Source organism: Myotis lucifugus, unplaced genomic scaffold, assembly GCF_000147115.1.
Source record: "Myotis lucifugus unplaced genomic scaffold, Myoluc2.0 scaffold_895, whole genome shotgun sequence".
Lineage (NCBI taxonomy): Eukaryota > Metazoa > Chordata > Mammalia > Chiroptera > Vespertilionidae > Myotis > Myotis lucifugus.
In genome coordinates, this window is record NW_005871943.1 from 98,639 (window position 1) to 125,755 (window position 27,117).

At 46.2% G+C, this 27,117-nt stretch overlaps 1 protein-coding gene across 2 annotated transcripts; it reads left to right on the forward strand.

Annotated features, from left to right (window-relative positions):
* Window positions 1–6: 6 nt before the first annotated feature.
* AMFR (autocrine motility factor receptor) lies at window positions 7–25,911 on the forward strand. Of its 2 annotated transcripts, XM_006106733.3 has the most exons (14): window positions 7–42; window positions 8,098–8,190; window positions 11,324–11,488; window positions 13,016–13,168; window positions 15,587–15,627; window positions 15,793–15,925; window positions 16,761–16,894; window positions 17,906–18,016; window positions 18,541–18,731; window positions 19,311–19,414; window positions 20,668–20,802; window positions 22,213–22,293; window positions 23,519–23,703; window positions 24,460–25,911. In XM_006106733.3, the coding sequence occupies exons 2-14, from the start codon at window positions 8,128–8,130 to the stop codon at window positions 24,605–24,607; spliced, it is 1,644 nt and encodes a 547-aa protein (XP_006106795.2). In that variant the 5' UTR covers window positions 7–42; window positions 8,098–8,127; the 3' UTR covers window positions 24,608–25,911. The 2 variants fall into 2 exon arrangements, with proteins under 2 accessions (XP_006106795.2, XP_023603279.1); XM_023747511.1 differs by lacking the exons at window positions 7–42; window positions 13,016–13,168.
* Window positions 25,912–27,117: the final 1,206 nt, after the last annotated feature.

Sequence of the window (27,117 nt, forward strand, 5' to 3'; positions counted from 1 at the left end):
GACGTGGCCCAGTACCTGCTCTCCGACAGCCTGTTCGTGTGGGTGAGCGAGGCGGCCCCGGCGCGGGGGGCGCGGGGGGCGGCGGCCGACAGGGCCCATTATCTGCGGGGGGCGTGGCTGGGGCGGGGGTCCCCTCCCCCCGACCCCCGAGAGCGAGGTGGGCGGGTGGGGGGGTGGCGGGTCCCGGAGCGCGGCGCCGAGGTGTTGGGTCCGGGGAGATCGGGGTCGTGGGGAGGGGCGGCCCGAGGGAGGGCCGAGGGAGGAGCCGGGGCGCGGGGGGCGCGTGCGGGTCGGGGTGACAGGCGCGTGGGGGGAACATCTGGTGGGGTGTCCGCGGGACCTGGTGGGAGGAAACCGGAAGACCCCAAAGAGCAGGGGTCCCCACCGGGGCGCGTGTTCGGCAGGCCAGCTACAGGCGCTTTCATGAAATCGGGGGGCGGGGAGGGGGCCGTGGGGGGTCGAGAGGCTTCTCGGAGTCCTCAGGCCGGGTCCAGGGGCTGCGTGTGCCTGGACATGGGTGTCGGGGGAGAGGCGTCTCCCACAACTTTTTTTTCTTTCTTTTTTTTTTGGCCACTTGGTCTCTGATTGCCCCCCTCGGGTCACAGACCTGCAAACTGAGCTTCCCGTCCTGTTGCCCCACCGTGATGACTCATTCACCCCGGTTCCCTTCGAGGTCTGCAGACAGCACAACATGGGGAGTCGCAGGACGGCCCCCCCCTTTTGCACTCGGGGTTTCTCCTCTGAAACAGGGTTTCCGCCGTGTCTGCCCGGGCAGGATGGGCACCGCGTGCCGGGCAGGAAGGCTGGGCTCGCGGGTTGAGACAAACGCCGGATCCGCAGTTACCGGGCTGGGAACTCGGCTCCCACCTTGGCCTCGGGCGCCTCTTCTGAAAATCCCGGGGTGCGCCCCTTGCTCCAGGGCAGCGGCTCTCAAACTGTGGGTCGCCTCAGACCACCGGAAAACACATATATAATTACATATTGTTTTTGTGATTAATCACTATGCTTTAATTATGTTCCATTTGTAACAATGAAATTGGGGGTCACCACAACATGAGGAACTGTATTAAAGGGTCGCGGCATTAGGAAGGTTGAGAACCACTGCTCCAGGGTTTAAGTCCCTCACCTGGGTGTCCTGGGGCTTCTCGGGTCTGGTCCCCAGCTTGCCAGCTCCCGTCGGGGGTTGAGAGTCGGCGGTAAATGACTGAGGTTAATCTTCCAGTGTGTAGGTGATGTGCAGCTTGTGTGTTATAATTAATTAACCCCACTGTGCTTCCTCAAGAAGCGGTGGGACTTGTGGGCCGTGGATTAAGCCTCCTGACAAAGAGTTTTGCAGAAGGCAGTGTGGGGGGGTGGGGGGGCGAAGTTCCCTTCTCCCACTTCTGCCTTCGGCTGGGCCGAGCAGCACCAAATCAAGAAAGAACTCCTCCCATCTCTTAATTTCAAATCTATTTTTGCATTTGAGTTAGCAGGTAAACAACTTCCAAGTGATGTGAAGAGTGCTTTTGCCACGTGTTAAGATGATAGTTTTTGATATATTTTTTAAGTCTAGGATATAAATGGATCTTTGAGAGGGATCCACTATGGTATTTATAGAACCACTACTCCTGTTGTTTAATGATTCCTCTTCCCCCCCTCCAGGAGTTTTTTTTTTTTTTTTTTTTTTTTTTTACAGAACCCAGTGTTCAAATTTCAAGGTTAACACACCCCTTCATAAAAACAAAGCCTGTTGATCCTTTTCCTGTGAAAATGATTAATTTAAGACATTTTTTCCTTTTCTTCCTAGTGTTTTCAATAGCGGTCATGCCTCAAGCAAATTTACCATTTCTTCCTATCTGTTGATACGCTTTCCCTTTCTTCTTACTGTTTTTCTTCCATGGTTTCTCTGTGGTTTTCATACTTTCACCTTGGCCTGCCTTGGTTTCTCAGGCCCTCCATGTTTTTACTGTAATGGTTCCTTATCACCCAGTAAGTACATAGTTTCTGCTTTCGTAGCTGTATGGGGCTCACAATCTCAAAGACTCCCCAGGTGGAGAGGCAGCGTAATCCGGGGAATAGATGGCGGGGCATTTGTGAAAGTGGATCCTTTCTGTGCCCTGCCCAAAGACATTCCGATTCCATTTAAAAAAAACCAAGCCAGACAAAACAAAAACTGATCTTTCTGCCAGTTTGCAAATCCTGCTAGCTAGAGCTTGGCAACTGGAATCTCTGAAATGTATCTTCATAGAGCACAATTCATGCAGATTCATGCAGGTCTGATGGCATCTCAGGAGGTTTTGATTAATAAACTCAAAAACCTTTCAAAGGTACCCTTTGCGGCACTCTGGAAGGCACGACTGTGAACATTTCCCCCTCCCCTCAAAAGTAGTCCATATACAGATAAGGCAGAATTTGGTAAGTGACAATGGACATGCAAAGAAAATATGGTGGAGTTGGGAAGCAAGAGAAACGGGTGCCTCGGGAAGGATGCCTGGAAGGTGGTATTTGAACCCAGCCTTGGAAGATGGGTGGGATCTCAGCAAGCAGCACAGGGCATTCCAGGTAGAGAAAGCCGCCTCAGTGGTGTGTGGACAGTGTAGAGTGTGTATACAGACAGGTCCATAAACTGGGCTGTTGAAACGCTAGTGGCTCCTGATTTCAGAGTGAGGTTGGTTGGGAAGGTTAAGGGGAGACGCAGGAGGTGGGGGAAGTGACCCCTCTGTGTGAGAGCAAGGAAGAGGTGAGCAACCCTCCGAAGGTATTACTCGAAGTGTGGACACCTGGCAACTTGGTCCATTTTCACTTGGGGTACTTGTAAGATGTAGATTCTCAGGCTCTACCTGGGGATCAATTCCAGGGAGAAGGAGGGAGCTTTGGAATCTTCATTTTGATTCATATCCAAGGCGATTTGAGGCACACCCCTGGAAGGGAACTGACTAGGGAGAGGATGGGGTGCGGGGCTAATGTCGGGTTCTGTAGATCTAGCCGCAGCACTAAGGAGTATGGACATTATTTTGGGGCCATAGGGTTCAGGGGAGGAGGGGCTGTCTGTCATGAGGTGATTTTCCAGGGGACTGTCTGGCAGCAGTGGGGAAGATGGGTTCATGTAGAATGGGAAGAGGCCAGCAGATGTAGTGACCTAAGACCTCGTCCCTGCAAGGACGTCACTCCAGGTGGCCCTCTGGCATGGACATTGAGAGCAGGTTGGAGAGGAGGCACCAGGATTCTTATATTGACAAATACTCAGGTTTGAGGTGATCACTTGCTTCCTCATGTCTTTTTAGAACTTTCATTAGAAAGTTTCATTCCAGATAGGTTTTATTTGTTATTCATTTCTAGGCTTATTTTACCTTTCCATATGATCCTTCCATTAAGGTACCCCTTGAGTCATTCTATCATTGTTGTGAATTGTTCAGGTGTTTTGGCGTTTCCACTTCTTCATTCTTTTTATTATTTCCTCCTTTCTGTTTGTTTGTTTTTTTGTGTTGTTTTTTTTTTTTTTTGGTATGAACTTGCTTCTGAAATTGCAAAAGGACCTGGTAAAATGGTGAAATAGAAATATGAAACAATGACTTAATTATATGCAAATCTGACTCATTTATATGCAAATAAAATAATTTAAATAGAAATATCAAGGGAAAATAATCACCAGAAACAAAAATGAATAAAAGTAAACTGACCATTTAGAGCAGAAATTGGCAAACTGTGATGGCCTGTTAGGCCCAACCCGTTCTTGTACAATTTGTCAACCACTAATGGTTTTTACACTTTTTATGGAAGAATATATGACAGGGTGTGGTCCCAAATATTTACTAACTGATAGCCCATTAAAGGAAAAGTTGCTGACTCCTGCTTTGAAGAGCCCATCTTCACAGAACTATACAACTTCAGAACTGAAAATAATTTACTAGGCTTGAGTCTATATGAGTTGAATATTCCAAAGAAAATTAGAGAAAAATGTTAGCTCCATAAATATTGGAGTTGTAGAAAGAGACTACTCATAAATAATAGGATATAAGCCTCAACAAACAACTCAATATAGGAAAAACCTTCCAGCTCAGCAGGAAGACACTGCTACTTGGTTACTTGCTGGGATGTGTACTGAGTGCTTTGCGTACATAATCTCATTATTTTCCCTAGTATTGCGAAAAGGGGAATACAAGTGTAACAAGGGGCCATATGCCTCTTTGCGTGTTATTGGCATCTTATACTTGCCACTGGGAGGCTGCAGAGAAGTAATATAGTCCAGTTGTCCTTAAAGGGAGGAGACAAATGGTGTGTGGGGGTGGGGTAGTTAGTGCTGGTGTTAAATAGACTAAGAAATACGCATATTCATCATGTCCTTGGAGCAATTCCTGGTAGTTTAACCACATTTCATCACAAGCTCATAAATAATGCCCCTTGGCGGCCAGCATTTTACCAAATGAACAGTACCCCAAGGTTACACAGTGATAAACGAGCCAGGCCATGTGTTAACACCCTCTTCTCTTTTCCTCGAAGGTCAAACTAGCTTGTAATTTAGTTTCTAAAGGAGAGAATTTATCCTATCCTTTTTGGAATGACACAATATTTGTGAAATTAAGACATTTCCCTATAAATTTTTAGTTGCTTCCAGTTTGAGCTTTTCTATAAAGTTCGCAAATGGTATCTCTTTCTTTTTTTACAAAACTTCCCTTTCTAGTATCTGTATAGTTTCTCAAGCCTTATTTTCCCTTCTGTCAACTGATTGTAGTTGGCGCTCATTCAGTGCCAACAGGAATCCCCAATTTGAGGTGCGATGAAGAAGGAAACTTGATTCAGTGCAAACAGCTCAATGATGATGCAACAGGGCTGTGAGAACAGCACAGCTGTGGATCCGCTCAGTAGTGTTACAGCTCAATGAGGAAGCAACGGGCTGTGACATGGCCCTGGGGTGAGGCCCCTTTCTGGCTGGACAGCTCTGCTCTGCTCCAAGCAAGATGTCTTCAGTGTTTCAACTAGAGTCAGAGAAACACAGTCTTCACTCCTCAGTGGAAAGAGAAAGTGAACTCCCTATGTCAGAGTGCGCTGACTTTCTGTTTTCATGCAAATGAGGACTCCAAGTCTTCATAGTTTGATTGGTCCAAAAGGCACTGTCCTGATTGGTCAGAATGGAGCCACTCTGATTGGTTGGTCAAGATGCTGATGGTGATATAGCTTCATAGCTCTGAATAGATTGCCAATGCCTCGGTCCTAGTGGTTGAAATAGGATTCCAGGAACTCCTTTATTAGGGCTGGTTCAGGTAGCAGGAACACAGTGCCTGCAGATAGCTCCGTGCAGGCTTCTCCCTTAAGTGCAGTTTGGGTGAAGAGGACCCTGCTTAGAAATGGGTGCTGTGCTCTGCTTTTACATTTGAGCCCACTTAGTCACCAGGAACCCTTCTTGGTATCTTCTTTCTCAGGGTCCACACTTCTTACCCTTGCTAATATTTAGCTCTGCCATTGGAATTAAAATAGGAGCCCAGCAGGTGTGGCTCAGTGGTTGAAGTCGACCTGTGAACCAGGATGTCACAGTCAGGGCACATGTCCGGGTTGCAGGCTCAGTCCCTAGTAGGGGGCGTGCAGGAGGCAACCGATCAATGATTCTCATCATTGATGTTTCTCTCCTCCCTTCCTCTCTGAAATCAATAAAATATATATATTTTTAAAATAGGAAATGGTAATGTGTGGGTGATGGGATTATGAGGGCTTTTTGTTTTGGGCTCTTTTAAAAATCAAAGATACAAAATTTGTACACGTTTCTTTGAATTTAGAAAAACTTCTTTTAAATAAAAGTTTAACTGAGAAATAGGAACTAATACTTTTTTTTGTTTTGTAGTCTAAGGTGTTGGAGAATGCTGCTGGGATAGAGCAGTTACTAAGCAACCCGAGATTTGATTTCTTCCCTTGGCCCTCACAGCAGCCTGCTTGTTAGAGATCTCCAGGTTCTGTGGCACCTAGGTTTTAAAAGCTTTGAGTGGAGGAGCTAAATGTGAGATTCATTTCATTTCATTTGCCTGCGTGAAAAGGCAGGGAGACTCTTTAAAAGCCTGCTGTAGTTAGGTTAGGGCACTTTTGACTGATCTTAAGAATCTTGTTCAGCTCTGTAGCCTGAGGGGTTGTGGTTGTGGTTTTGTCTTAGGACGATTTTCTTAACATGAGAGAGGTTTCCATGGACTGGTTTAGAAGCACAGTGGAGGTGAGCTTTTCATTATCTATTTCATTGCCTTAAAAATAAGGATCCTCAGCCATTTGTTGGAATGTTTTGAATGGGCTGTTCTACGGGGAGTCCTACCTTAGGGATACAGGATGTTTTGGATAACTAATTTGAGATTTTCCCCCTGGTTATTTGAAGGATTTAATTACCACAACAGTTTCTATTTTCAGCAGAACTATTTTTGTTTCAGTTCTTTAAAAATGTGTCACACTCTTCCTTGCCCCATTAGGCAGGCAGAATAGAACTAAACATAATTTAATATTTTTCTAATGAATCAGGCTATTCTAATAAAGGGTGGATGATGTGTGAGATGCTAAGGGGAACCTGGAGAGATCTTAGGGAGCTTGCTTCCTTATATGACTCTCTTCTGGCTCTTCTCTCTCCTTCCTTCCTTTTTCAGTAAAAACAAACATTTTTGCTTTTTTTAAAAGTAGAGAGGAAAAATGACCTGGAAAGAGGAATATGGCCACCTTCATGTAAACTTAGTGAATCAAAGACTGAAGCAACCTTTACTTTGAGTTGGTGTTCATTTTCATTTGCTCTAATGAAAGCCATCTTTACTGTCCTTATCACGGTTCTTTTGGCTTTTTGGGGTCATGCAGTGTTTTAAAAATCATTTGAGCACCAATAATGTGTTGTGCCACATTAGCCTCATGGTCAGGGGCAGCCCACTCTTTCATTTTGTAAGCATTAGATTGCCCATCTCTTTTATTTATTTTAAAAATTATATTTTTATTGATTTCAGAGGGAAAGGGAGAGGGAGAGAGACATAGAAACATCTCATTGTTTGGCTGCCTCCTACATCCCCCTACTGTGCCCTGACCGAGTATCGAATCTTGACCTCCTGGTTCATAGGTCAACGTTCAACCACTGACTCACACCGACCAATTACAGTGGGGCCTTGACTTATGAGTGTCCTGACTAACGAGTTTTTTGAGATACGAGCCGTCTCTCGGCCAATTTTTTGCTTTGAGTTGCGAGCTAAAATTCGGGTTACGAGCCAGCTTCAGATACCCCACCCCTAGTTGGCGAACGTCACAGTGAACGCCACAACATCAGCCCAGCATCACGTGTCTCACTCGTTCACTGTTGATTTGACATACGAGTAATTTGAGTTATGAGCTCCGTCACGGAACGAATTAAACTCGTAAGTCAAGGCCCCACTGTATTTTAAAAAGATGCCCACCTACTGCTGAAGAAGGCCTTGAGTTTGCATTGGAGTTTAATGGTTGCCCTTCAGTTCTCAGCCCCTCCTGCCAGTTTTCTTCTACCTCCTTACTGGTTTATTTTCCAGTCCCTTCTAATGTCCCTGAACCTTTAAGGCCAACACTAAGCATAGAGTACCTTTTGATTGGCAGATTGTCCCACTACAATGAATTTTAAAATACACATATGTATTTTGATTCTCAATTCTTTATGCTCTTGTGACTTTTTTGTGGACACCCACCTTCTTCTCCCCACCTCCTGTTTGTTTGACAGGCAGGGCGGGGTATTTGGGTACTGAATTTTGCTGTTCATGATAAACCTCATTTTCTAGAAAACTTTTCTTTGTGGCGATCAGAATCTTAATGTAGGAAATGATGCACCTACAGTTTGTAAGGTACATAGAGCTCTCCACATGCAGCACAAAGTGTACACACGGTTGGTTAAGACTAAAGGGGAACGGGGCCTCTGGAGGTACATTGTGGAACAGGCCTGTGAATTTCCCGGCGCCTCTCCTCCCTCTCCGTGTACCCACCCCACCTTGTGAAAGTGTGCCCTTCAAACATTACTTACCTTGTGCTGGTAGAGAACTGGAAAGGCTGGTCATTGGGAATGAGGGCTGGATTCCTAACATAAAGTTTTAGAGCTGCTTTGGTTTTCAACAGAAGGAAGCAAACTTTCTTTCTTTGGTTTGTGTGCAGGTTCTAGTCAACACTGCTTGCTGTGTTTTGATGTTGATGGCTAAGCTAATCCAGTGCATCGTGTTCGGCCCTCTTCGAGTGAGCGAGAGACAGGTAAGTCCCGGCGGCAAGGATGGATTCTTAGGACCAGATTTTTTTTAGTTGATATAATTTCAAATTTCCAGAAAAGTTGCACGAATGCTACAAAGAACTTGATTCACAGTTAACATTCTGCCTCATTTGCATTAACATGTGCCCATTGTGTCTGTATACTTATTTTTTATGATCTGTTTGAGAGTAAGTTGTGGTCATCATAAGCCCTTTCCCTCCAAATACTTCAGTGTGTATTTCCTAAGAGCAAGGACATTTTCTCGTATAACTGGAGCCAATGGTTAAAATCAGGAAGTTAGCATTGATAAAAATACTTTACATCATCCGCAGACCATATTCAGTGTAACCAAGTTGTCCTGATATTATTTATAGCTGCTTTACCCATGACTTTTATGAACGTAGTTTTAAAAGATGCACAGATTTTAGTTTAAATAATCATAACTATCAGTCTTTAAAGTATGGAATTCTTTTCCAAAGGAATTTACCAAGAGATTTTAATTTTTCCCTTTGGAAAAGTAATTTAGGACTGTTCTACAAGCAGGAAATTAGGTGATTTCTTCTTTTAGGTGAGACAGTCTGATTGAACATTATTCTCAGAATATGTATGTGAGCAGGACATGCTTTCAATAATGAATTATTCCACAAGATACTGCACAGATCAGCAGTAACCCAAAGCTTTTAGTGGCTAGAGTATAGAATGCTGTGTTTTAAAATAAGAATTTAGAACTGGCCGTTGAAATAACAACATACAAACCAAACTGTATTTTACTTTATCTTATCTCAGTGGTGAGACACAGAAACCTACTCCATTAAAAGTACAATGGCTTCCCTCCTTCCTTACCCTTTTCAACCCAGCTCTCCTGTTATCAGATCAGCAAGGGCTTGGTTCAGAGCTGACACGCACTTACTGTGGGGGTGGAGCGCTTGGGTGCTGTTGTGAGCAGGACTGTTTGTGTTCCCGGAGACTTTTCATTAGTATCATCACTTTCTCCAAAATAACTCCAGAGGTCTCCCAGATGGGATCAGTGGAATGTCGGCTTTTTGGGGAGGATACAAAGCTTCTTTTGATGCTTTCTTCTTCAAGAAAAACTTTTGACTTGTGGGCCAGAAGTTGGTCAGGCCAGGCAAGCCATCTAATTGCTGATGGACTGAGCTGGCACCGTGGGCCTTAGATACTGTTGCTTTCTTTTTCTAAAATGTTAAGGATCAGTTCGAAACGTACAGAAAACAACCTCGGAGTATCCCAGAGATTTTTTCAAGACCTGGCGGTAGTCATAATGGGCACATTTGTTCCTCAGCTCTGTGTCCAGTGTTTTCAGGATAGAGAGCATTGTCAGGCGGTTCTGTGATGGCTTTTTGACTAATGTCATCCAGTAGCATTTATTAAGCATTATTTTGAGCTAGGACTCCACAGAATTGACATGGGTTTGCTCTGTGAGTGCTTAAAGTTCAAGACTAGAGGAATGCCAGAGGCAAAGACAACCTAAAATGGGACAAATGTTAAACTGTAAAGTGGAGGTTTAGAACCAGGAAGTGTTTTAAGCACTTAATGCCTATTGGGGCACTTGTCTAAGCGCTGTACGTATATTAACTTACTTAGTTCCCCAACATTTTATGAGTATGAGATAGAAGCCATGAAAAGACCCATGTTATAGGTGGGGATGCCAAAGCATGGGGATGTTAAGTGACTTTCCCAAAGTCACACAGCAAATAGATGACCGAGGGAAGATTCAAACCAGGGCACACAATGTTCTAGGTTCACTTTGTGCTCTACCTGCCCCAGATATGGAAACAGATACCCCACCAAGGACTCCTGGGTCATTCTGCTCTTTGTTCAGAGGGTGTACATCAGAGTACCATCTGTAAAAGCTCCCAAGAACATTCTTTACATCGTCGTGTATCAAGTTGTTACACATTTAGGTTCAAGTTCAGTTTTTAGTCAATTTTGCTTTTTCTGTTTTAATTTTTGACTTTGTGAAACATTTACATGATTCAAAACTATATATAAAGTAAACTTAGAAGTCACATTTTTATCCCATCACTCCCATAGATGGCTTGATAGTATATTTTAATATCTGTTGGCTAGATGCCCCTCATTGCCCTTTTTTCAGTATAGGAAAGAGTTTTTTAAAAATATGTTTTCATTGAAGCAGTTAGAGAGGAAGGGAGAGGGAGGGAGGGAGGGAGAGAGAGAGAGAAAAAAAACATTGATGTGAGAGAGAAACAGAGATCAGTTGCCTTCTGTATGCACCCTGACCAGGGATCGAACCTGCAACCCAGGCATGTGCCCTGACCGGGAACCAAACTGTCAACTTTTTGGTGCACAGGACGATGCCCAGCCAACTGAGCCACACCTGCCAGGGCCAGTACAGGAAAGATTTTTAAAACTGGAAGTCCTCAGTGCAGGTAGGGGAGAGTACAGTGAGGCAGATATGCACTGGCCATGGGATGTGCACTTTCATGACTTCGGAAGTCTGGTGGATGGTTCGACATGGTGAAGAAATAGACGCTCATAGACATTCATCACACCATTTTCTGAATGGCGAAAAATTACAACCAGTTTCAGTGTTCATCTGTAACCACTTAAATGATATATTCAGAGAATATTCACTGACATTGGAAAGGTTCTTACATGTGATAAGTGAAATGTTAATGCTGATGCCTTTTGGTTGCGCATTTTTTTGGTACTTACACTGATTATGGGCTGCCAAATGAGCTTATGTTATTCTTTAATCTGAAGGATTTTAAAAGTCTAATCTTTTCTATTGTTTGTTGTAAGAATCCAGAGAGCAAACATGGTAAAAATGCTTGTAGCCCCCACCATTCTTTTCTACTTCGAGTTGGAAGTGTATGTGTTACTTAATTCATAAGGCGCTAGACTAATAGCTCTCCCCTTTTGGTGGCTAAAATTCCATAAGTGATTTAGGATTACAATCCGGAATTTGCAAATTACTTTCAAGGTGACTTCTCTATTCTTCAGAGGGCTTATTTTTTCCTTTGCCTTTTGTTTTCTGTGGACAAGTGATAGAGCTGAGAATAGAATATTTTCTCCATAGAAGTCAGCTTTTGTTTGATAACTTCTCTTAAATTGGTCAGATGTGATGGTACTAACTTTTGTAAATCTTTCTTTTTGTAGCACCTCAAAGACAAGTTCTGGAACTTTATTTTCTACAAGTTCATTTTCATTTTCGGTGTGCTGAATGTCCAGACAGTGGGAGAGGTGGTCATGTGGTGCCTCTGGTTTGCCGGACTTGTCTTTCTGCACCTAATGGTTCAGCTCTGCAAGGACCGATTTGAATATGTGAGTTTTCAGCCTTGGCCTTGGCTTGCTGTGTTGCACATTCGCCAGGTTTATATCCTTTAATGTGAATGAGCCATATTAGGCATGTTGGGGTAGCTCTCTAGAGGAAGGCTCCTGGATCCGGTACCCACTGTCTTTTTCTTTTGTTTTGTTTTGTTAACCCTCACCCAAGGATATTTTTCCATTGATTTTTAGAGAGAGAAGAGAGAGGGAAACAGAAACATCGATGTGAAAGAAACACATCGATGGGTTGCCTCCTGCACAAGCCCTGACCAGGCCTTGCGCCAGGGAGGAGCCTGCAACCAAGGTATGTGCCCTTGACCAGAATCGAATTCGGGTCCCTCTGGTCCGCAGGCCGATGCTCTATCTACTGAGCCAAATGGCGAGGGCCCCACTGCTTGTTTCTTGAGGGACTGGTGCAGCAGCTAAGGAATGCGGGTTCAGTGTCTCGCAGGGAGGTTTCCTCCCCTCTCCAGTCCTGTATTACATTGCAGCCCATGTGGGCCAGTTCACCTACACAGACTGTTTCTATCACAGCGCAAGAAACCTTAATATGTAAACTGAATAAATGCTGGTCTCTTCCAGAAATTTCCTCTTCTAGTCTCCTTCCATTTGCTCCCTCTTAGTCTGGTTCTCGGAGCTCTCCTTTCTGATTAGTTTCCACTGTTTCCACCCCTGGGCAAGGCCTGAATTAGCTCTCTGGTTTCCCTGGTCCCAGGAGAGGTGAATCCTTTTCCATCTGGGCACAAGATCTGCATCGAGACTTTAGGTCAGATCAGAGCTCTGCGGGTGAGCCCTCACTCTTGCCTGCTCCCAAACTCATTTCATGAACCCGGTAACCTACAGTTCTGCCCTCCAGTGAAACCCACTCCCAGGCCTTGTTTGCCCCTTCTTTACCCGTCATCATGGGCCAGCGGCTCTTGCCCCTCTGTGTGAGTTAGTTCAGTCTCAAAGGCTACAGCTTACACAATTCAGCCTCCCTAACCGGTTTGCTGTCCACACCTTCCTGCTCAGGACCTACAGCTCCAGGCCTGCTTTTCCGAGCTGTTGCCCTTGCATATATTAACACAGCATTATAGTAGTAAGTCTGCACCTGGTTACATTTCAGTTGTCCTAGTCCTGGCAGACTCCAAGGGCCCGCCAGGTGGTTTTGGGGAGGAGGGCTAGAGCAAGATGAGAAAGAAACAACAGGAGTGGTGCAACAGGAGTGGTGCTGTGCTGAGCCCTGTTAAATGTTAGAGGCTTATGATCTGCTGGTAAGAGGATCCTCGAGAATTTGAGATGAAAATATAATGTGTGTTGTTATATTCAGGAGGTTAAATGATGAAGATCTCCATACTTCAGCTCCTGCTCATATTTTGGTTGGTTGGAGGATTTGGGCCATCTGGTAATGGGGTGCTTTTCTGTGATTCGCATTGGGCCACGCAGCTAAGCACAGAGCCCCAAGCAAAGCCACCAAGATTAACCTGTAGTTTCTCACTGCCACGAGGAAGAATGAGCTTCCCTCTCCTGTTTTGTGCATTTCAGCTCTCTTTTTCTCCCACCACACCGATGAGCAGCCATGGCCGAGTGCTGTCTCTGTTGATGGCGATGCTGCTTTCCTGCTGTGGGCTAGCGGTCATCTGCTGTGTCACAGGCTACATCCATGGGATGCACACGCTGGCTTTCATGGCCGTGGAGGTAAGACGCAGACAGGCTTTTGCTCTGATCCCATTTCTGAATATTTTCTAGGAAACTAGAGGAGGATGGACAGGTATTTGCAACCATGAAGTGACTGATGGACATCTGTCTTTTATTTTAACAAGCATTTTTTGAGTCTGTTTTGTGTTGGGTACTGGTACTGAATGCTTTCATTTGTGTTATTTCATATAATTCTTTCTACAATCTAAAAGTGGTTATTTTTGCCATCATTTAAGTAGTGCTTACTATCTACTAGGAATTGTTCTAAATGCCTTACGTGTATTGACTCATTTTTACATGTACTTACTCATTTTATTATTCCTGTTCGTGGACGGGGACTCAGGCATAGAGGGTGAAGTGAAAGCTGAAGGTTCCAGAGTGGCAAGTGGCACAATCTAAGTCCAGAGACTCCCAAGTAGGAAGGTTTTTCCCTTAAGACACTATACGCAGTGATTAGCAGTAAGTAAAGAGGAGTACTCTGTACTTGTTTTTTCATAGGTAGGGCAGGAACTAAGATTTTATAGAATAATTTAATATTTAAAATATATTATTTTGAACGAATAATTTGATATTCATGTATATTTTAAAATTTGCTTTTTAGACCTTTTTTAAAATATCGATTTCTGCTTTTTCCTGAGGCCAAAGACAAAATACTTTTTATCTTGTCCATAATAGCTATTATTAATGAAAAAAAAAGAAATAAATATATTAAAGCTGATGAGCTAATACCAAAAACACTAAGTTTAAAGTATTAGTTGGGAATTTGTTGGAATAGGGTTAAAGTTTTTTTGTTTAATAGCGTTCGTTTCTGAGTATAGTAGTGTAAGTAAAATTAGGAAAGGAACATTTAAGTACTTAATAAAAACATAATCCTAGTTGAGTACTTTCTATATGTGAAAAGTATACAACTATATTTTCTCTCTTTAAAAAATATTTTTATTGATTTCAATAATATCAATAAAAGAGGAAGGGAGAAGGAGAGAGACATAAAAAATCAATGATGAGAGAGAGTCATTGATCATCTGGCTCCTGCACGCCCCCTACTAGAGATTGAGCCTGCAACCCAGGCATGTACCCTGACCGGGAATCGAACCGTGACTTTCTGGTTCATAGGTTGACGCTCAACCACTGAGCCATGCCAGCTGGGCTTATATTTTCTCTTGAAAAATATCTGTCTAAAACTTTACCCTGACTAGTGTTAATTAGCATATTTTAGATATGTTTTATTATAAACCATTTGAATAATATTGTGTTTTCCTTTTTTGGCTCTCTTTTAATTAATATTAAGCCAACCTTTGAACAAGGTATACCTAAAAATGAAAACACTTAAATTAGGCCTATGGATCATACTATAGTACATATTTTATTTTAGTTCATTACTGTTTATTCTTTTAAGATAATTTATCATGCTATAGGTGTGCTATTTTGAGCTAAATTATATTTTTATATTTATAGTGTTTCTCTTCTATGTATGGTAAAATATTTTCCATTTATAACTGGGAGTGTCCTAATCTCAAATATTAATTTAACAGTTCTATTCTGGTAGATTAAGAGGAAAATCTTAATTTCTATAACACAAAGTACCATGAGGGGTTTATTTTGTTTTTGTTTCCTTTATTCTCTCTTCTTTCCTGTGGGCAGAGGGAGTGCACACAGCGCTGTGTGGAGAGCAGGTGCTCATATTGCGGGTAGTGCTGTCTAAACTGTACTTTGGGTGTGGGGTCACCAAGTACCAAAAACCTTCTTAGGTAACCAGCGGTGTCACTGAATGCTTATAAAATAGAAGTGATCATCCAACTACGAGGATGACTTCAGATTGTAGAAGGCAGCCTTAGGAGATGGGCAGGTGTAATTGCTTGTCACCTGTCAGTAGTAAAGGGCTCAGAGAAGCTGGGTTGCTAGATGATGAAAATACTCCATGGAAATTTGAAGCAGATAGAAGAAAATGGTTGGTAAACTTGAACCACCTGCCTTCTTTTCCTTTTCGTTTTATTGAGGTATAATGACATACGGTGCTGTATAAGTTTAGGTGTACAGCATCATGACTTGACTTACATATACTGTGAAATGATTGTCATAATAAATTTCGTTAACATCCATCATCTCATACCGGTACCCAAACTGTTTTTCCTTGTGATGAGCACTTTCAGGATCTGTTCTCTTCGCAACTTTCAAATATACCACACAGCAGTGTAACCATAGTCATCATGTTGTACATTACATCCTAGGACTTATTGTTATAACTGGAAATTTGTACCTTTTGACCCCCTTCATCCAATTCCCCACCCCACACCCCTTGACAACCTGCTTTTAAATTAAACTGAGCAATGTTTGACTTTTATCATTTTGTAAAAGTAAGTTTGGCCTGAGGAATCCTAAATTTGACTCAAAGGAAAAATATGACTTTATTTTTTACAGTCTCTTCTTGTCACAGTGAGGACTGCTCATGTGATTTTGCGGTGAGTAGAAATTCAGGAGGGAGGTGATTGACATCTATCCATACAGTTGATTTTAAGATATAAAATGTATAAAATACATTAAAATGTGACTCTCCTCTATCATGTTTAAACCAAATTCAATTGTAACAAAAGAGTATTGAGATGATTTTTCTGTATTCATGGCAGATACGTGATCCACCTTTGGGACCTCAATCACGAAGGGACATGGGAAGGGAAGGGGACGTATGTCTATTACACAGATTTTGTCATGGAGCTCACTCTCTTATCTCTGGACCTCATGCATCACATCCACATGTTGGTAAGTTTTCTCAGGGGGAGCGAAGGTTTTCAGAATCAGGAACCCTGGATAGTACACTAAGGAGGGAAACATTGCTGGATGAGCCACGTAAGACCATACCAATGAGCGCAGCTGTGCCCGTCCCTCTCTTTGCCACGGGGGATAAAGCGTGTCCCGGAACCACTGCGCCCAGCTCAGGGGAAGTTTGCTGACTCTCCTGGGAGGCTTATTAACTCTGCTGCCCAAGTCAATAGATAATTCTTTAGCAAGAAGTTAAGGGAATTCTTCTCCCCATAGTTTCCGTGTGTTCTAATATTTAGCGGTTTCTTTGTAGATGGTAATGGGAATTCTTGCAGAGTTAGCTACTTCATGAGTCATACATTTTCCATTTTTGTAGTAAAAAATGTCTTTATACTTAAATCCCCTTCATTGTTTACGTTTTACTTTGGTGTTCAAGAAATGACAGTGTTGAACTCCTTCATTGGTTAGCACTTAAGTGATCTAATAAGGATGAGAATTAGCATATTTGGCAGGCAGTTTATTTAAATTATAAGCCTATTAAAGAAGTATTTAAAAATTATTGGGTTAGACTTGCACATTTCTAATACTTTGCAAGTAACTTTGAAAATATACCCTTTTAAAAGGAAGAAAATGTATAGTTTTTGTTAAAAAAAAAAAAAAACCCCTCCCCCCCAACAGACGCTCAGAGATCACTGTTAACATTTTGTTGTCTTTACTGCTTCTTCCCATATCCAAATACATAACAATTAAGAGCTTCAGTTGCACACCTCCCCTCATCACTCGCAGGTTCACATTCATGTTTCATGTGTATTTTACTCTCTTCCCTCTTGTTAAGTTATTTGGCAACATCTGGTTATCCATGGCCAGCTTGGTCATCTTCATGCAGCTGCGGTACCTGTTTCATGAGGTCCAGCGCCGAATCCGCCGGCACAAGAACTATTTGCATGTCGTTGGGAACATGGAAGCCAGGTGAGCAAGCACAAGCTGACAGGGCCCACGTTGTCTCAGTTTAGCTCTTTAATGATAACCGATCCCGGGTTATATGAGAACTTGCTTTTGTGAGCTGCTAACAGGATGGGGAAGATTGTAGGCTCTGGGGCCAGACTGCCTGGCTGTGAATCCCCACCTGCTTGTGGTTGTGAGCGGTTCCTTTGACTCTCTATGTATTTCCTCTCGGGATGATAGCAGAACCTTCCTCCTGGAACTATTGGGAGGATTCATGGGAGGCTAGGTGCAGTCAACTTAGAATATTCTAGTACTGCGTACTAGCATGTGCTCAGTAAATATTAGGTTCTTTTTTTCTGTTGTTGAGTTTATTGGGGTGACATTGGTTAATAAAATTATATAGGTTCACGTATACAATTCTACAATAATCATCTGTATATTGTATTGTGTGTTTACCACCCTAAGTAAATATTAGGTTCTTATTATTATGTCACTTTTATCATCATCATTATTATATGGGAGCTTCCTTGGGCATCTGTCCTCCTTATTTTAAGAATGTGGGTCTCACTTATTCTTTACTCGTGTGCACTTATTACACACGCACGCACACACACACTCATACTCACACTCTTATCCGCATTGAAGGAGGTACTCGCCAGCCTGAGGCTAAACAAGCCTGAAAGTGTGCGATTAATGGGGACCCTCTTTGTGCCCGAGGGGACTGTTTGGCTCTCTGGGGGTCTTCACTCCTCAGATTTGCCCAGAAATGTTTCCTGGAGTCATCGCTAACAGGAGCCATGGTCAGGACAAAGTTCCTGCCTGTAAACCCCTCACTTGCTCTTTGATAGGCCATGAAGGAGAGCAGGTGTACTGTTTTTGATGGTGGCAATTTTTTACTGGGTTCCTCTGTGACTGTGCTGATAGAAAAGCTCCTGTCCTCGTTCCCAGCTAGAACAAGACACCTCCTGTCCGTACAGTGGTGCTTGGACTACGCTGTGGAGTTGATTCCTGCCGGGCGCATTCTGTCGTTATCAGGTTTGCAGTTGCAACTCCAGAGGAGCTGGCTGTCAATAACGACGACTGTGCCATCTGCTGGGACTCCATGCAGGCTGCGCGGAAGCTGCCCTGTGGCCACCTCTTCCACAAGTAGGAGCTCGGGAAGGGCCACGCGGGATTGGCGTTCTGCCCGGGGCGTGCGGGTGCTCAGTACGAATCCTAGCAGGGGAGTGGGGACGTGACCTCAGCCTGACCAGGTGCCCTTCGGGATTTTGAAGAGAAGGCCAAGGTTATGGCGGCGTTAGTGGGCAGCTAACGTAGCGTGAGAGAACAGATCGTTGGAGTAGAGAATAAATAACTCAGCCACATGCATTTTCGGGTGCTCAAATAGAGCTGGGAAGGAGATGGTGAGCCGTGTGATGAGGTCATATTGGAGAAAGGTCTTGGTAGATGACCATGTATATGAATGAATTAATGTTCATAGCTGAACATTCTAGAAGTATGTTAAAGTGAAGTAGGGCAAAGAGGTAATGTCAACAGATGTTTCTCAACATTTAAGTCTCACCTAGTGGTAAATAGAAAGTAAAATGACAACACATTTGATACATTCAGAGTACTTCTGGTGAGTTCTCACAAAATATGCTGAGGAGAGGTGATTGTGCACTTTTTGGCAGCTCCTGTCTTCGCTCCTGGCTAGAACAGGACACCTCCTGCCCGACATGCAGAATGTCTCTGAACATCGCCGACAACAATCGAGTCAGGGAGGACCATCCCGGAGAGAACCTGGATGAGAACTTGGTTCCTGTGGCAGCCGCTGAGGGCAGACCTCGCTTAAACCAGCACAACCACTTCTTCCACTTCGATGGTGAGCGGGTTTTAGCCTCTGAAACAGTACCCAGGGGTTGATGCTGTTTCAGTTATAAACAGCCCTTACAGCCATTGTAACATAACATTTCAGTTTCAATTGAGAATGTTCAGAAGGTATCGATAGCGCTGAGGGGTCATTGTGTACCAGGCATTCTGCTAGGTTCTGTGTGAAGGTGGCTGGTGGGGCAGGGACGAGGAGTCGTAAAATGCCTGCAAGGAGCACTCCTGACCTCTGTACAGCCAACTGCTGGGAACAGTTGGTCGCGTTGGTGTAGTGCTCAAGCCGGGAACGCAGGTCACGGAGCAGCCTTTCCAGTGGTGTCTGAAGCAGAAGCAGAGCTGGAGCCCCGTTTATTTGCCCACAGATACGAACATTCTGCCTCCCAACAGAGGAGCGAGGGGAGAGGAGCGAGAATAAAAACCACACTTAACATTCCAGGGGTTGTGGCCCATCCTGTAGTTCATCCTGTCGAATTCCGTAAATCCCAGGACTAAACTGGATGCGTTCACATTTCTCCTGGCATTCTCGGAGGAGTGCTGTTCAGGTCTCTACACCGGTGCTGTCTCTCTGTTTCAGGGTCCCGGATTGCAAGTTGGCTGCCGAGTTTTTCAGTGGAAGTGATGCACACCACCAACATTCTAGGCATCACACAGGCCAGCAACTCCCAGCTTAACGCGATGGTAAGGACCGCCAGCTGCTCTGAGAAGAGGGTTAGTAATGGGAGGGGAGGGAGGCTAGACACGTGTGCGCTGAGAGCGACCTGCTTGGTCCTAACTTCGCTCTGACGGAACAGCAGGATTTTTAGGGGCGTTTTAGTTACTCACTGACATCACTCAGATTCTTGTGCTTTAAATTTTGAAACTGGTTTGCAAAATTCTTTACTTTGTGGCAGATAATCTGACCTTTTCTGGGTGCTGCGAAGTTCATTCTGTTGTGATCCAGGCCAATCTTGGACGCTCTTGATTTTAGCCAAAATAGTTAGTGGGGGAATTATTGACTGGAAAGAATCATATGCCTTTTATTAATAATTGTTCTAGGCCTACCAAATGTTTTTTTTTTAATTAAAAAATATTTTTATTGACTTCAGAGAGGAAGGGAGAGGGCGAGTGATGGCAAAGAATCATTGATCGGCTGCCTCCTGCACGCTGCACACTGGGGATTGAACCCACAATCCAGGCATGTGCCCTTGACTGGAATCAAACCCGGGACCCTTCAGTCCGTAGGCTGACTTTCTATCCACTGAGCCAAACCAGCTAGGGCTAGCAATTCACATTTCTTATAATCCTTTTTATTCAAATTAGGTATCATTTACATATAGTAAATTCACCCTTTTTAGTATTCAGTTCTGTGAGTTTTGTCAAACTCATATAGTTGTGTAACTACCACCATGATCAACATAGAGAACAGTTCCATTCCTCTTCCCCCCAAATTCCATGGTGCCCCTTTGTAATCACTTTCTCTCCCCACCTCCACCCTCTGGCAATCACTATCATTTTGCTATTCCAAAGTGTCATATAAATGGAATTTTTGAGTCGGGATTCTTTCATGTGACAAAATGCATTTGAATTTCACCCATGAGGTGTGAGTCAGAAATTTGTTCCTTTTTGGAACTATGTCTTTAAGGGGAACACATTTTTATACCCAACTTAATGCACACTTTTGAAAACCGGAACATTCTCGTTGAGCCTGTTTTAGGATCCAGTTGGACTTCTGTCCCTTTTTATTTTCAAATCGATGTCTTAAGTTATCTGTTGCGTCCTGGAGAGGTATAAATGAGAGTGTGGTGCATGGTGATCTGCAGAATAGAAGTGGCCCCTTGCCTTTGCTTTCATGCAGATGCCAAGTCAGGGCCCAGAGCCTGCCACACCAGGCCCTCCGGGAGGAGCTGTTGAGAGTGAACGTTTCTGTAGCCTTTACCTTTGTGTTCCTTTAGGCTCATCAGATCCAGGAGATGTTTCCCCAGGTCCCATACCCGCTCGTGCTGCAGGACCTCCAGCTGACACGCTCAGTTGAAATAACCACAGACAACATTTTAGAAGGACGGATTCAAGTACCTTTTCCCACACAGGTAACCTGGGGTCTTAAGCATGACAGAGGGATTGTCTTCACAAAGATTTGATCCTCTAGAGACTTTTAGTTACTTTAACAACTAGATTTATTTATGATTTAATTAAGGGTTTTTGTAATTTGCCTAATGACTTTCCAAATTATGACTGAGAACAGACCTACCAAAGAGGCTCGGATTAAAACAGGAACAAATGTATTTAGATCGTTATTTTGTGTGTGTGTGTAGACAGACATACCCTGCAACCCAGCCCACCCTTGTCAGTCCAGCAGATCATACCATTGGTTCCTTTTGGACAAGGATTGGCATCCTTTTTCTGTGAAGGGCAGATAGGACTAGTTTAGGCTTGGTGAGCCATAGAGCCTCTTTGTAACTTCTCACCTGTAGCCTCGTAGCACGAAGGCAGCTGTGTTCTAGTAAAGCCTGAGTTCTGAAGGCAGGTGGGGGTGAATCTGGCCCATGGGCTGAAGTTTGCCGACCCGTCTCTAGGAGGTAACGCCCTCGGCCCCGGTGGGCTTTGTGCATCGGCATGGTGTTCCATTCGTTACAGTAGCCACGTGAGGCTTGTGCTCTTGGCTTTTCTAAGAAGATCAGGTTTCCTGGCCCATCATCCATAACCCCTTCGATGGGTATAGGAAATATTAACATCTTACAGGCAAGCTTTGTGGCAGGACCAGAGAATCATCTATCAAGAAATGATTCAACTCCCGTATATAAAAACATGGAAATTATGAATAAAACCCTAATACTTGAGAATCTTTGCAGAGGGAATGAGCCTGGATTCGGGGTCAAGTGGGCGGGGATACTCGCTGTGGCTGGCCGGTCCTTACCTGTTGGATCTTGCCGTTGGCTTTGGGTGTCCCAGCTGCAGACCTGGGACAAGGATTCAGTAACTAATTTGGGAAGTGTCCCAGGAAACACAGGCGGCTCATGGGGCCGTGAGAAGAGGAAGGGAAGGTGGCTACTAAGGGGTTTGCTATCAAGCAGGTTCCGGGTCGGCTGACTACAGCTGGTCCCACGGGGGGCTTCTGGGATCCAGCTTTTGAATGCATTGTCCCTCCTGACAGCGGAGGAGCTGCTGTGTAGACACCAATTCCCAAAATCGTTGGTTGAGGGCTGAAATGAAAAGAACAACAGCTCCTGTTTCATAGACACTAAGATGAATGAGGTGATGAGATCAGGGGCTTCCCACAGCGTGTAGTCGTGTGACCTGCTGTTGTCACTTTGTTATTGTGCAGTTACTGCTATTATAAGGGACACGGTCTGTAATCGTAGCAGCGTTTCCATTTCTCGGTGCTGGAGGCCTTGGGGCTTAGACAGGCGGGACCGTAGCTCCCTCTGCCTCCAGATTTCCCTGTGCCTGTAGTTTAAGCTTGGACGGCTCTGTACTGACCATGGTGCTGTCTCTTTCAGCGGTCAGATGGCATCAGACCTGCACTGAACAGTCCGGACAGGCCCAACAGTGACCTGGACGAGGGAGAGACTGCGGCCCAGGTGAGGCCTGCACGCCAGAGGGAGGGAGAGTACGGGGCTGGGGAGGAGACGTGTGTGCCTGGTAATGGTCTTCAGTCCTGCCTCTTACAGAGTTCATGAGGCTCAGGGCAAGAGCCTAAGAGAGGGCGTGCGCCACGTCTGTCTCAGTGTTTAAGGTTAGCACCCAGCGCAGGCTGCCTCAGCTGTGCGCATCCTCCTCCGCTCACCACCAGTTCTTCTAACTCCTGTAGGGTCAGGCTCAGAGAGAGAGAGGTTAGGATGGGCATGACCCCAGTGTGTGTGCATGCCCTGTGTCATTACCTCTGAGCTCTCCCTGCCCCTTCGGGTACCAGAAACCTTGGCTACACTTGGGAACGTGAGCTGGCTGTTATGGCCCCCCCTCCCTGCATGGGGGTCACATCCCCCTCTGAGGGGCGCTCTTGGGGGATGCCACACCTGCTCCGCCACCCACAGAGCAAGTGGAACCAAACTTGCTCTCATCACAGCCTTGTTGTTAACCTGCGATAAGCCAGTTTCTTTCTCCCGGATTTCTCAGTGTGTTGGTTACACCAGGCCCTCTGTGCCCCAGACTCGAGGGATATGAGTCGGGCAACACTGTTCTGAAATCCCTCACTTGCTTGGCTGAGGCAGGGAGGTGTGGGTGCAGGTGACGGAGAAGCGCAGACAGGCCTGTCCGCAGCCTCTTCCCCTGTCTCTGTCGTGGCCTGGAGGTGGCAGCCATGCTGACACCGGGCAGCTGGGTCTGTGGTCACAGGAGCGTAGCTGGTTGGCACCTGCTTGCGCATGGGGGGGCCCAAACCGAGAGAATCCCGTGTTCATATCCGGTTACACCAGGAGCCACATGATCTTACTTCTGTTTAAAAAGATCCGTAGAATTCACCCTTTTTATCTGCTTGACTGTTTTCAGAGCCAGGAGAGGGGATAAAGTTTGTGTGGTGAGCATGATAAGATGTGTTTAAATTGTAGAGCAGTTATTAGAATTGAACAGAAGATTCCCAGAATGCAAACTGGTGGGTAACGTTTTTCTTTCCAAGAGTGCCGTGTCCGGGCGTGGGTGTGATCGTGTACCTGCTCAGTGTGAGTCAGTTGTTCTTCCTGGTGCCCACGCCCAGTGCGCGGCCCCCGCCTGGGGCCCAGGACATTGCTCTCTGGGGCCTCTGGCCAGGCGGGCACCTGCCCGGGAGGCGGCCTGTGCTCACCCGGCCCCTCGCTTCCTCCTGTGCAGGCGGAGCGCATGCCGCTGGCCCTCAGTCCTCGGCTGGAGGAGGCGCTGGACTTCAGCGAGGTGGAGGCGGAGCCCGGCGAGGGGGAGGACTTCGAGGCCCGGGGCAGCCGCTTCTCCAAGTCGGCCGACGAGAGGCAGCGCATGCTGGTCCAGCGGAAGGACGACCTCCTGCAGCAGGCGCGCAAGTGAGTCTAAACCCCGGTCAGAGCCAGTGGCCCGAAGGCCCTGGTCACGTCAGGTCCACAGCAGGTCTTCTCACACAGGTGCCAACGTGGGCAACCACTCCATGCCACCGAGACAGTCAGGCTTTAGACCTCTCTTGAGAAACCAGAGGATCTGGTAATTTTGGGCTCCACTGGTGACTTCCGGCAGCTGCCGTGTCACCCGTCTTCTGTGACATCTTCAGCCACATGTTCCTGGACAGCACTCTTGTGCCGCGTGCTCTAAGCTTTTTCTGTCAGTTATTCGGACTCTCTTGACAGCTCTGAGAGGGAGCACTGCAATTGTACCCATTTGACAGGCTTATAGCTGAAGAAGCGAGACTTGGAGAGGCCAACATGTCATGGGCCCAGCCCGGGAGCGTCGGTGCAGCTGGGGCCGGGGCTGTCCCTGTGGCTGTGCCGGGCTTTGTAGTTCAACCCTTGGGGACAGGGCAGCATTGTGTTCATTCGAGCAGGGGGTGCTTCGTGCTGTGTGTGACTGTGGGGAGGGGACAGCCAGAGGACGGACAGCTGTGCTGTCTCTTGACGCGCCTCCTCCCCGTGCGGAGAACATCTGCTCCTCTGCTCAGGGCGGGTCTTTCTCATGGGGTAGAGCTGAGTGACAGCTTCATGAAGGTGCCTGCAAAACGAGGGCTGAAAAAGAGACGCGTCCTGTGTGTTTCTGTGTCTGTTCCGCAGCTTTCCTCGCGCCTCAAGTAAATCCTTTGTTTTCTGTTCAAGGCGGTTCTTGAACCGAAGTTCTGAAGATGACTCGGCCTCAGAGAGCTGCCTGGCCTCGGAAGGCACGGCCTCCGACCCTGTGACCCTGCGTCGGAGGATGCTGGCTGCGGCCGCAGAACGGAGACTTCAGAAGCAGCAGACCTCCTAGCGCTTCCTGGCCCTGCTCAGCCGCCTCCCCGAGCAGCGCGCCCACCGAAGAGGCCTGCCTGGCCGCCCGCGTCTGACGTGGGCCTGACTGCATTGCCGCTGTACAAAGCATGTGGTCTTCATAGTGTTTGGACAGCTGACAAATGTAATCCTTTTTTGTAACCCTTTCTATGTGACATTTCTTCTCCCGTTAGAAACACTGCACATGTTAACTCTAGGCATGATCTCTTCTGGCATTGCCTGGACTTCTTGGGGGCGGGGAAGACCAGGAGGCAGTGGGCAGCCAGAGGCCCTGAGGCCAGCAGCTTCGATGACTGCCTTACGCATAAGTCACAGCCAGTGCTGGTGTCTCAGCCCCCGATCTGGCAGGAAGAGGGGGTGGGGGCAGGTTCATGAAGAGGGGGATGTACAGCGGGAGCCACATCACTGGAGGGTCTGTCTCATGCTGTTCTCAGAGGCGTTCAGAGTGGCACGGGGGCCGGAGCCGGGCCCTGGACCCATGGGCTGGCAGGGCATCTTGGGAAAACTCTTGGTTTGACACCTGGAGCAGCCAGGGTAGCGTGTGAGCTGGTGACCCGTGTGTCCCAGTCCATCCGGGACTTCCTTTCTGAGCCCCAATCAAAGCTGGTTTTATTTCCGTTTACGCTGGTGCTGCTGCATCTCACGTGTTCACCCTGTGTGTCTGTCCTCTCCTCTGCGTGTCATTGGCCCCCAGATGTGTGTGGGGGGCGGGCAGCACTGAGGGGTGCGCAGCAAGCTTTGGTTTATGGTTTGAATTCCTTGGTCAAGTAAATTAGTCAATGCCAGTGGCTGTGGGTTTGTCCTTGGGGACAATGTGGGCCCGACGAGATGGAGAGGACATTCTGGAGGGCTTTGCTGGAGAAATGAAAGCTACCTTTCCCGTCTTTTCTGGAGCCCTTCATTCTCATCACTGTGTTCCTGTTGGTGTAATTAAACTCGGAAAGGTAAGATGCGGTATCCACCTGCTTGAAGCAGACGCAGGTCCTGGCCCTTTTCAAATTCATCCCACATTTAACTTCAAGGATTTGAAACATGCAGTGATAGGTTACATAGTTCAGTTTTGTGTCCTATCGGATTAAGTTTTTTTTTTTTAATGTTTCAAAACAGTTATGATAGTCCTTTGGGGGAGAATCCAGTATTACCTAAAATTATTGACAAAGTTAAATGTATTTTAAACGGAAAGTTTCTAGAATGTTGAAAAGTAATTGAAAAAAGAGTGATGAGTAAATGTCTAGGCCAAGATAATTTATTTCAATAAACCTTTCAGAAGCCTTACCTTTGAAATGCTGTTAGTACATTTCTGTGATTTTTTAAAAAACAAAATGTGTTTTGTTTTGCTGAGAGCATAGCTGTTTGTTTTTATTGTAAAACAATAATAATAATAAAAAGCAAACTCGATTCTTAGTGTGCTGTGTGCGGCGGGAGCTAAGGCGTTTCCTCCGGAGGTGCCGTCGCGCGGTCCCGTTCTGATTGTGTGCCGATTCCATCCTTACGCCCTGCGGGTTGCGCGATTAAAGATGACATTATGTTTCAGATGTGTGAGAAGAGGAATTGTTTGAAGGCAGTTTGAGGTTTTGAGACACTGGCGCCTCGCAGTGTGACAGTGATGGAAGCTGGGCGTGGTGCCTCACACAGCGTCGAGTGACCCAGGAGAGAAGTCCTAGACTCACAGCCTGATTTTGCATCTGGATAGCTAAGGATTCTGGGTACTATCCACTCGGCTTTTGTCACTTCTGGGGGCAACTGGGATATACGCCAAGGGCAGTGGCAGGAGCTAGACCAGGGTCCCCTGGGGACCCTATCCCATGGCCTTTCCCTGCCCTGGCTGCCTCCAGGTCAGGGAGCCTGTGGGCTTTGGAAGTAGTCTATCGTACGCCGTCCATCTTCTTTAGGGTCCTATTTTGTTGAGGTCTTGGTTCCCACCCTCCACCCTCCCAAGTTTTGAGGCTTTTGTGTGGACGTTTTGTGTTGCTAGAGTCCTAGGTGCCCAGGTGGCCACTGGACCTGGACCTCATTTCCCGCTTGAGCTGGGCACCCAGTGTGCCAGCAGACGGTCCTCTCTCGGGTGACTCTCCCCATCACGGGAGGGGAGCTGGGAGCCCTGCGGACACGGCCCAGCAGGTAAAAGGAGCCACGGCTTTGCACTGAGCTTGTTCCGGAATAACCTGCCTGCCCACCCGGACGCCCTCCGTCTGGAAGCCTCGGCTCATCGCCCAGAAGTGGTTCCAGACCCGAGTGGGCATTAGAGCCCCTTGGGCTCGACCCCACGCTCCTCGCTCTAACTGCATCGGTCCCCCCGAATCCTCTCCTCAAACGATGCTCCTGACTCATTTTAAGGAAGATCAGGCAAAGAAAGCTCTGTTGGGAGAGAACCCTGCCAGACATGGCTCACTTTTAGCGAACTTCAGTGACGCCATGTGCCGACGGTCACGGCCAAGCTGTGGCCGGGAGTGCAACCTTCCCATCAACAGAGCTGGTGGGCCTCCCTGT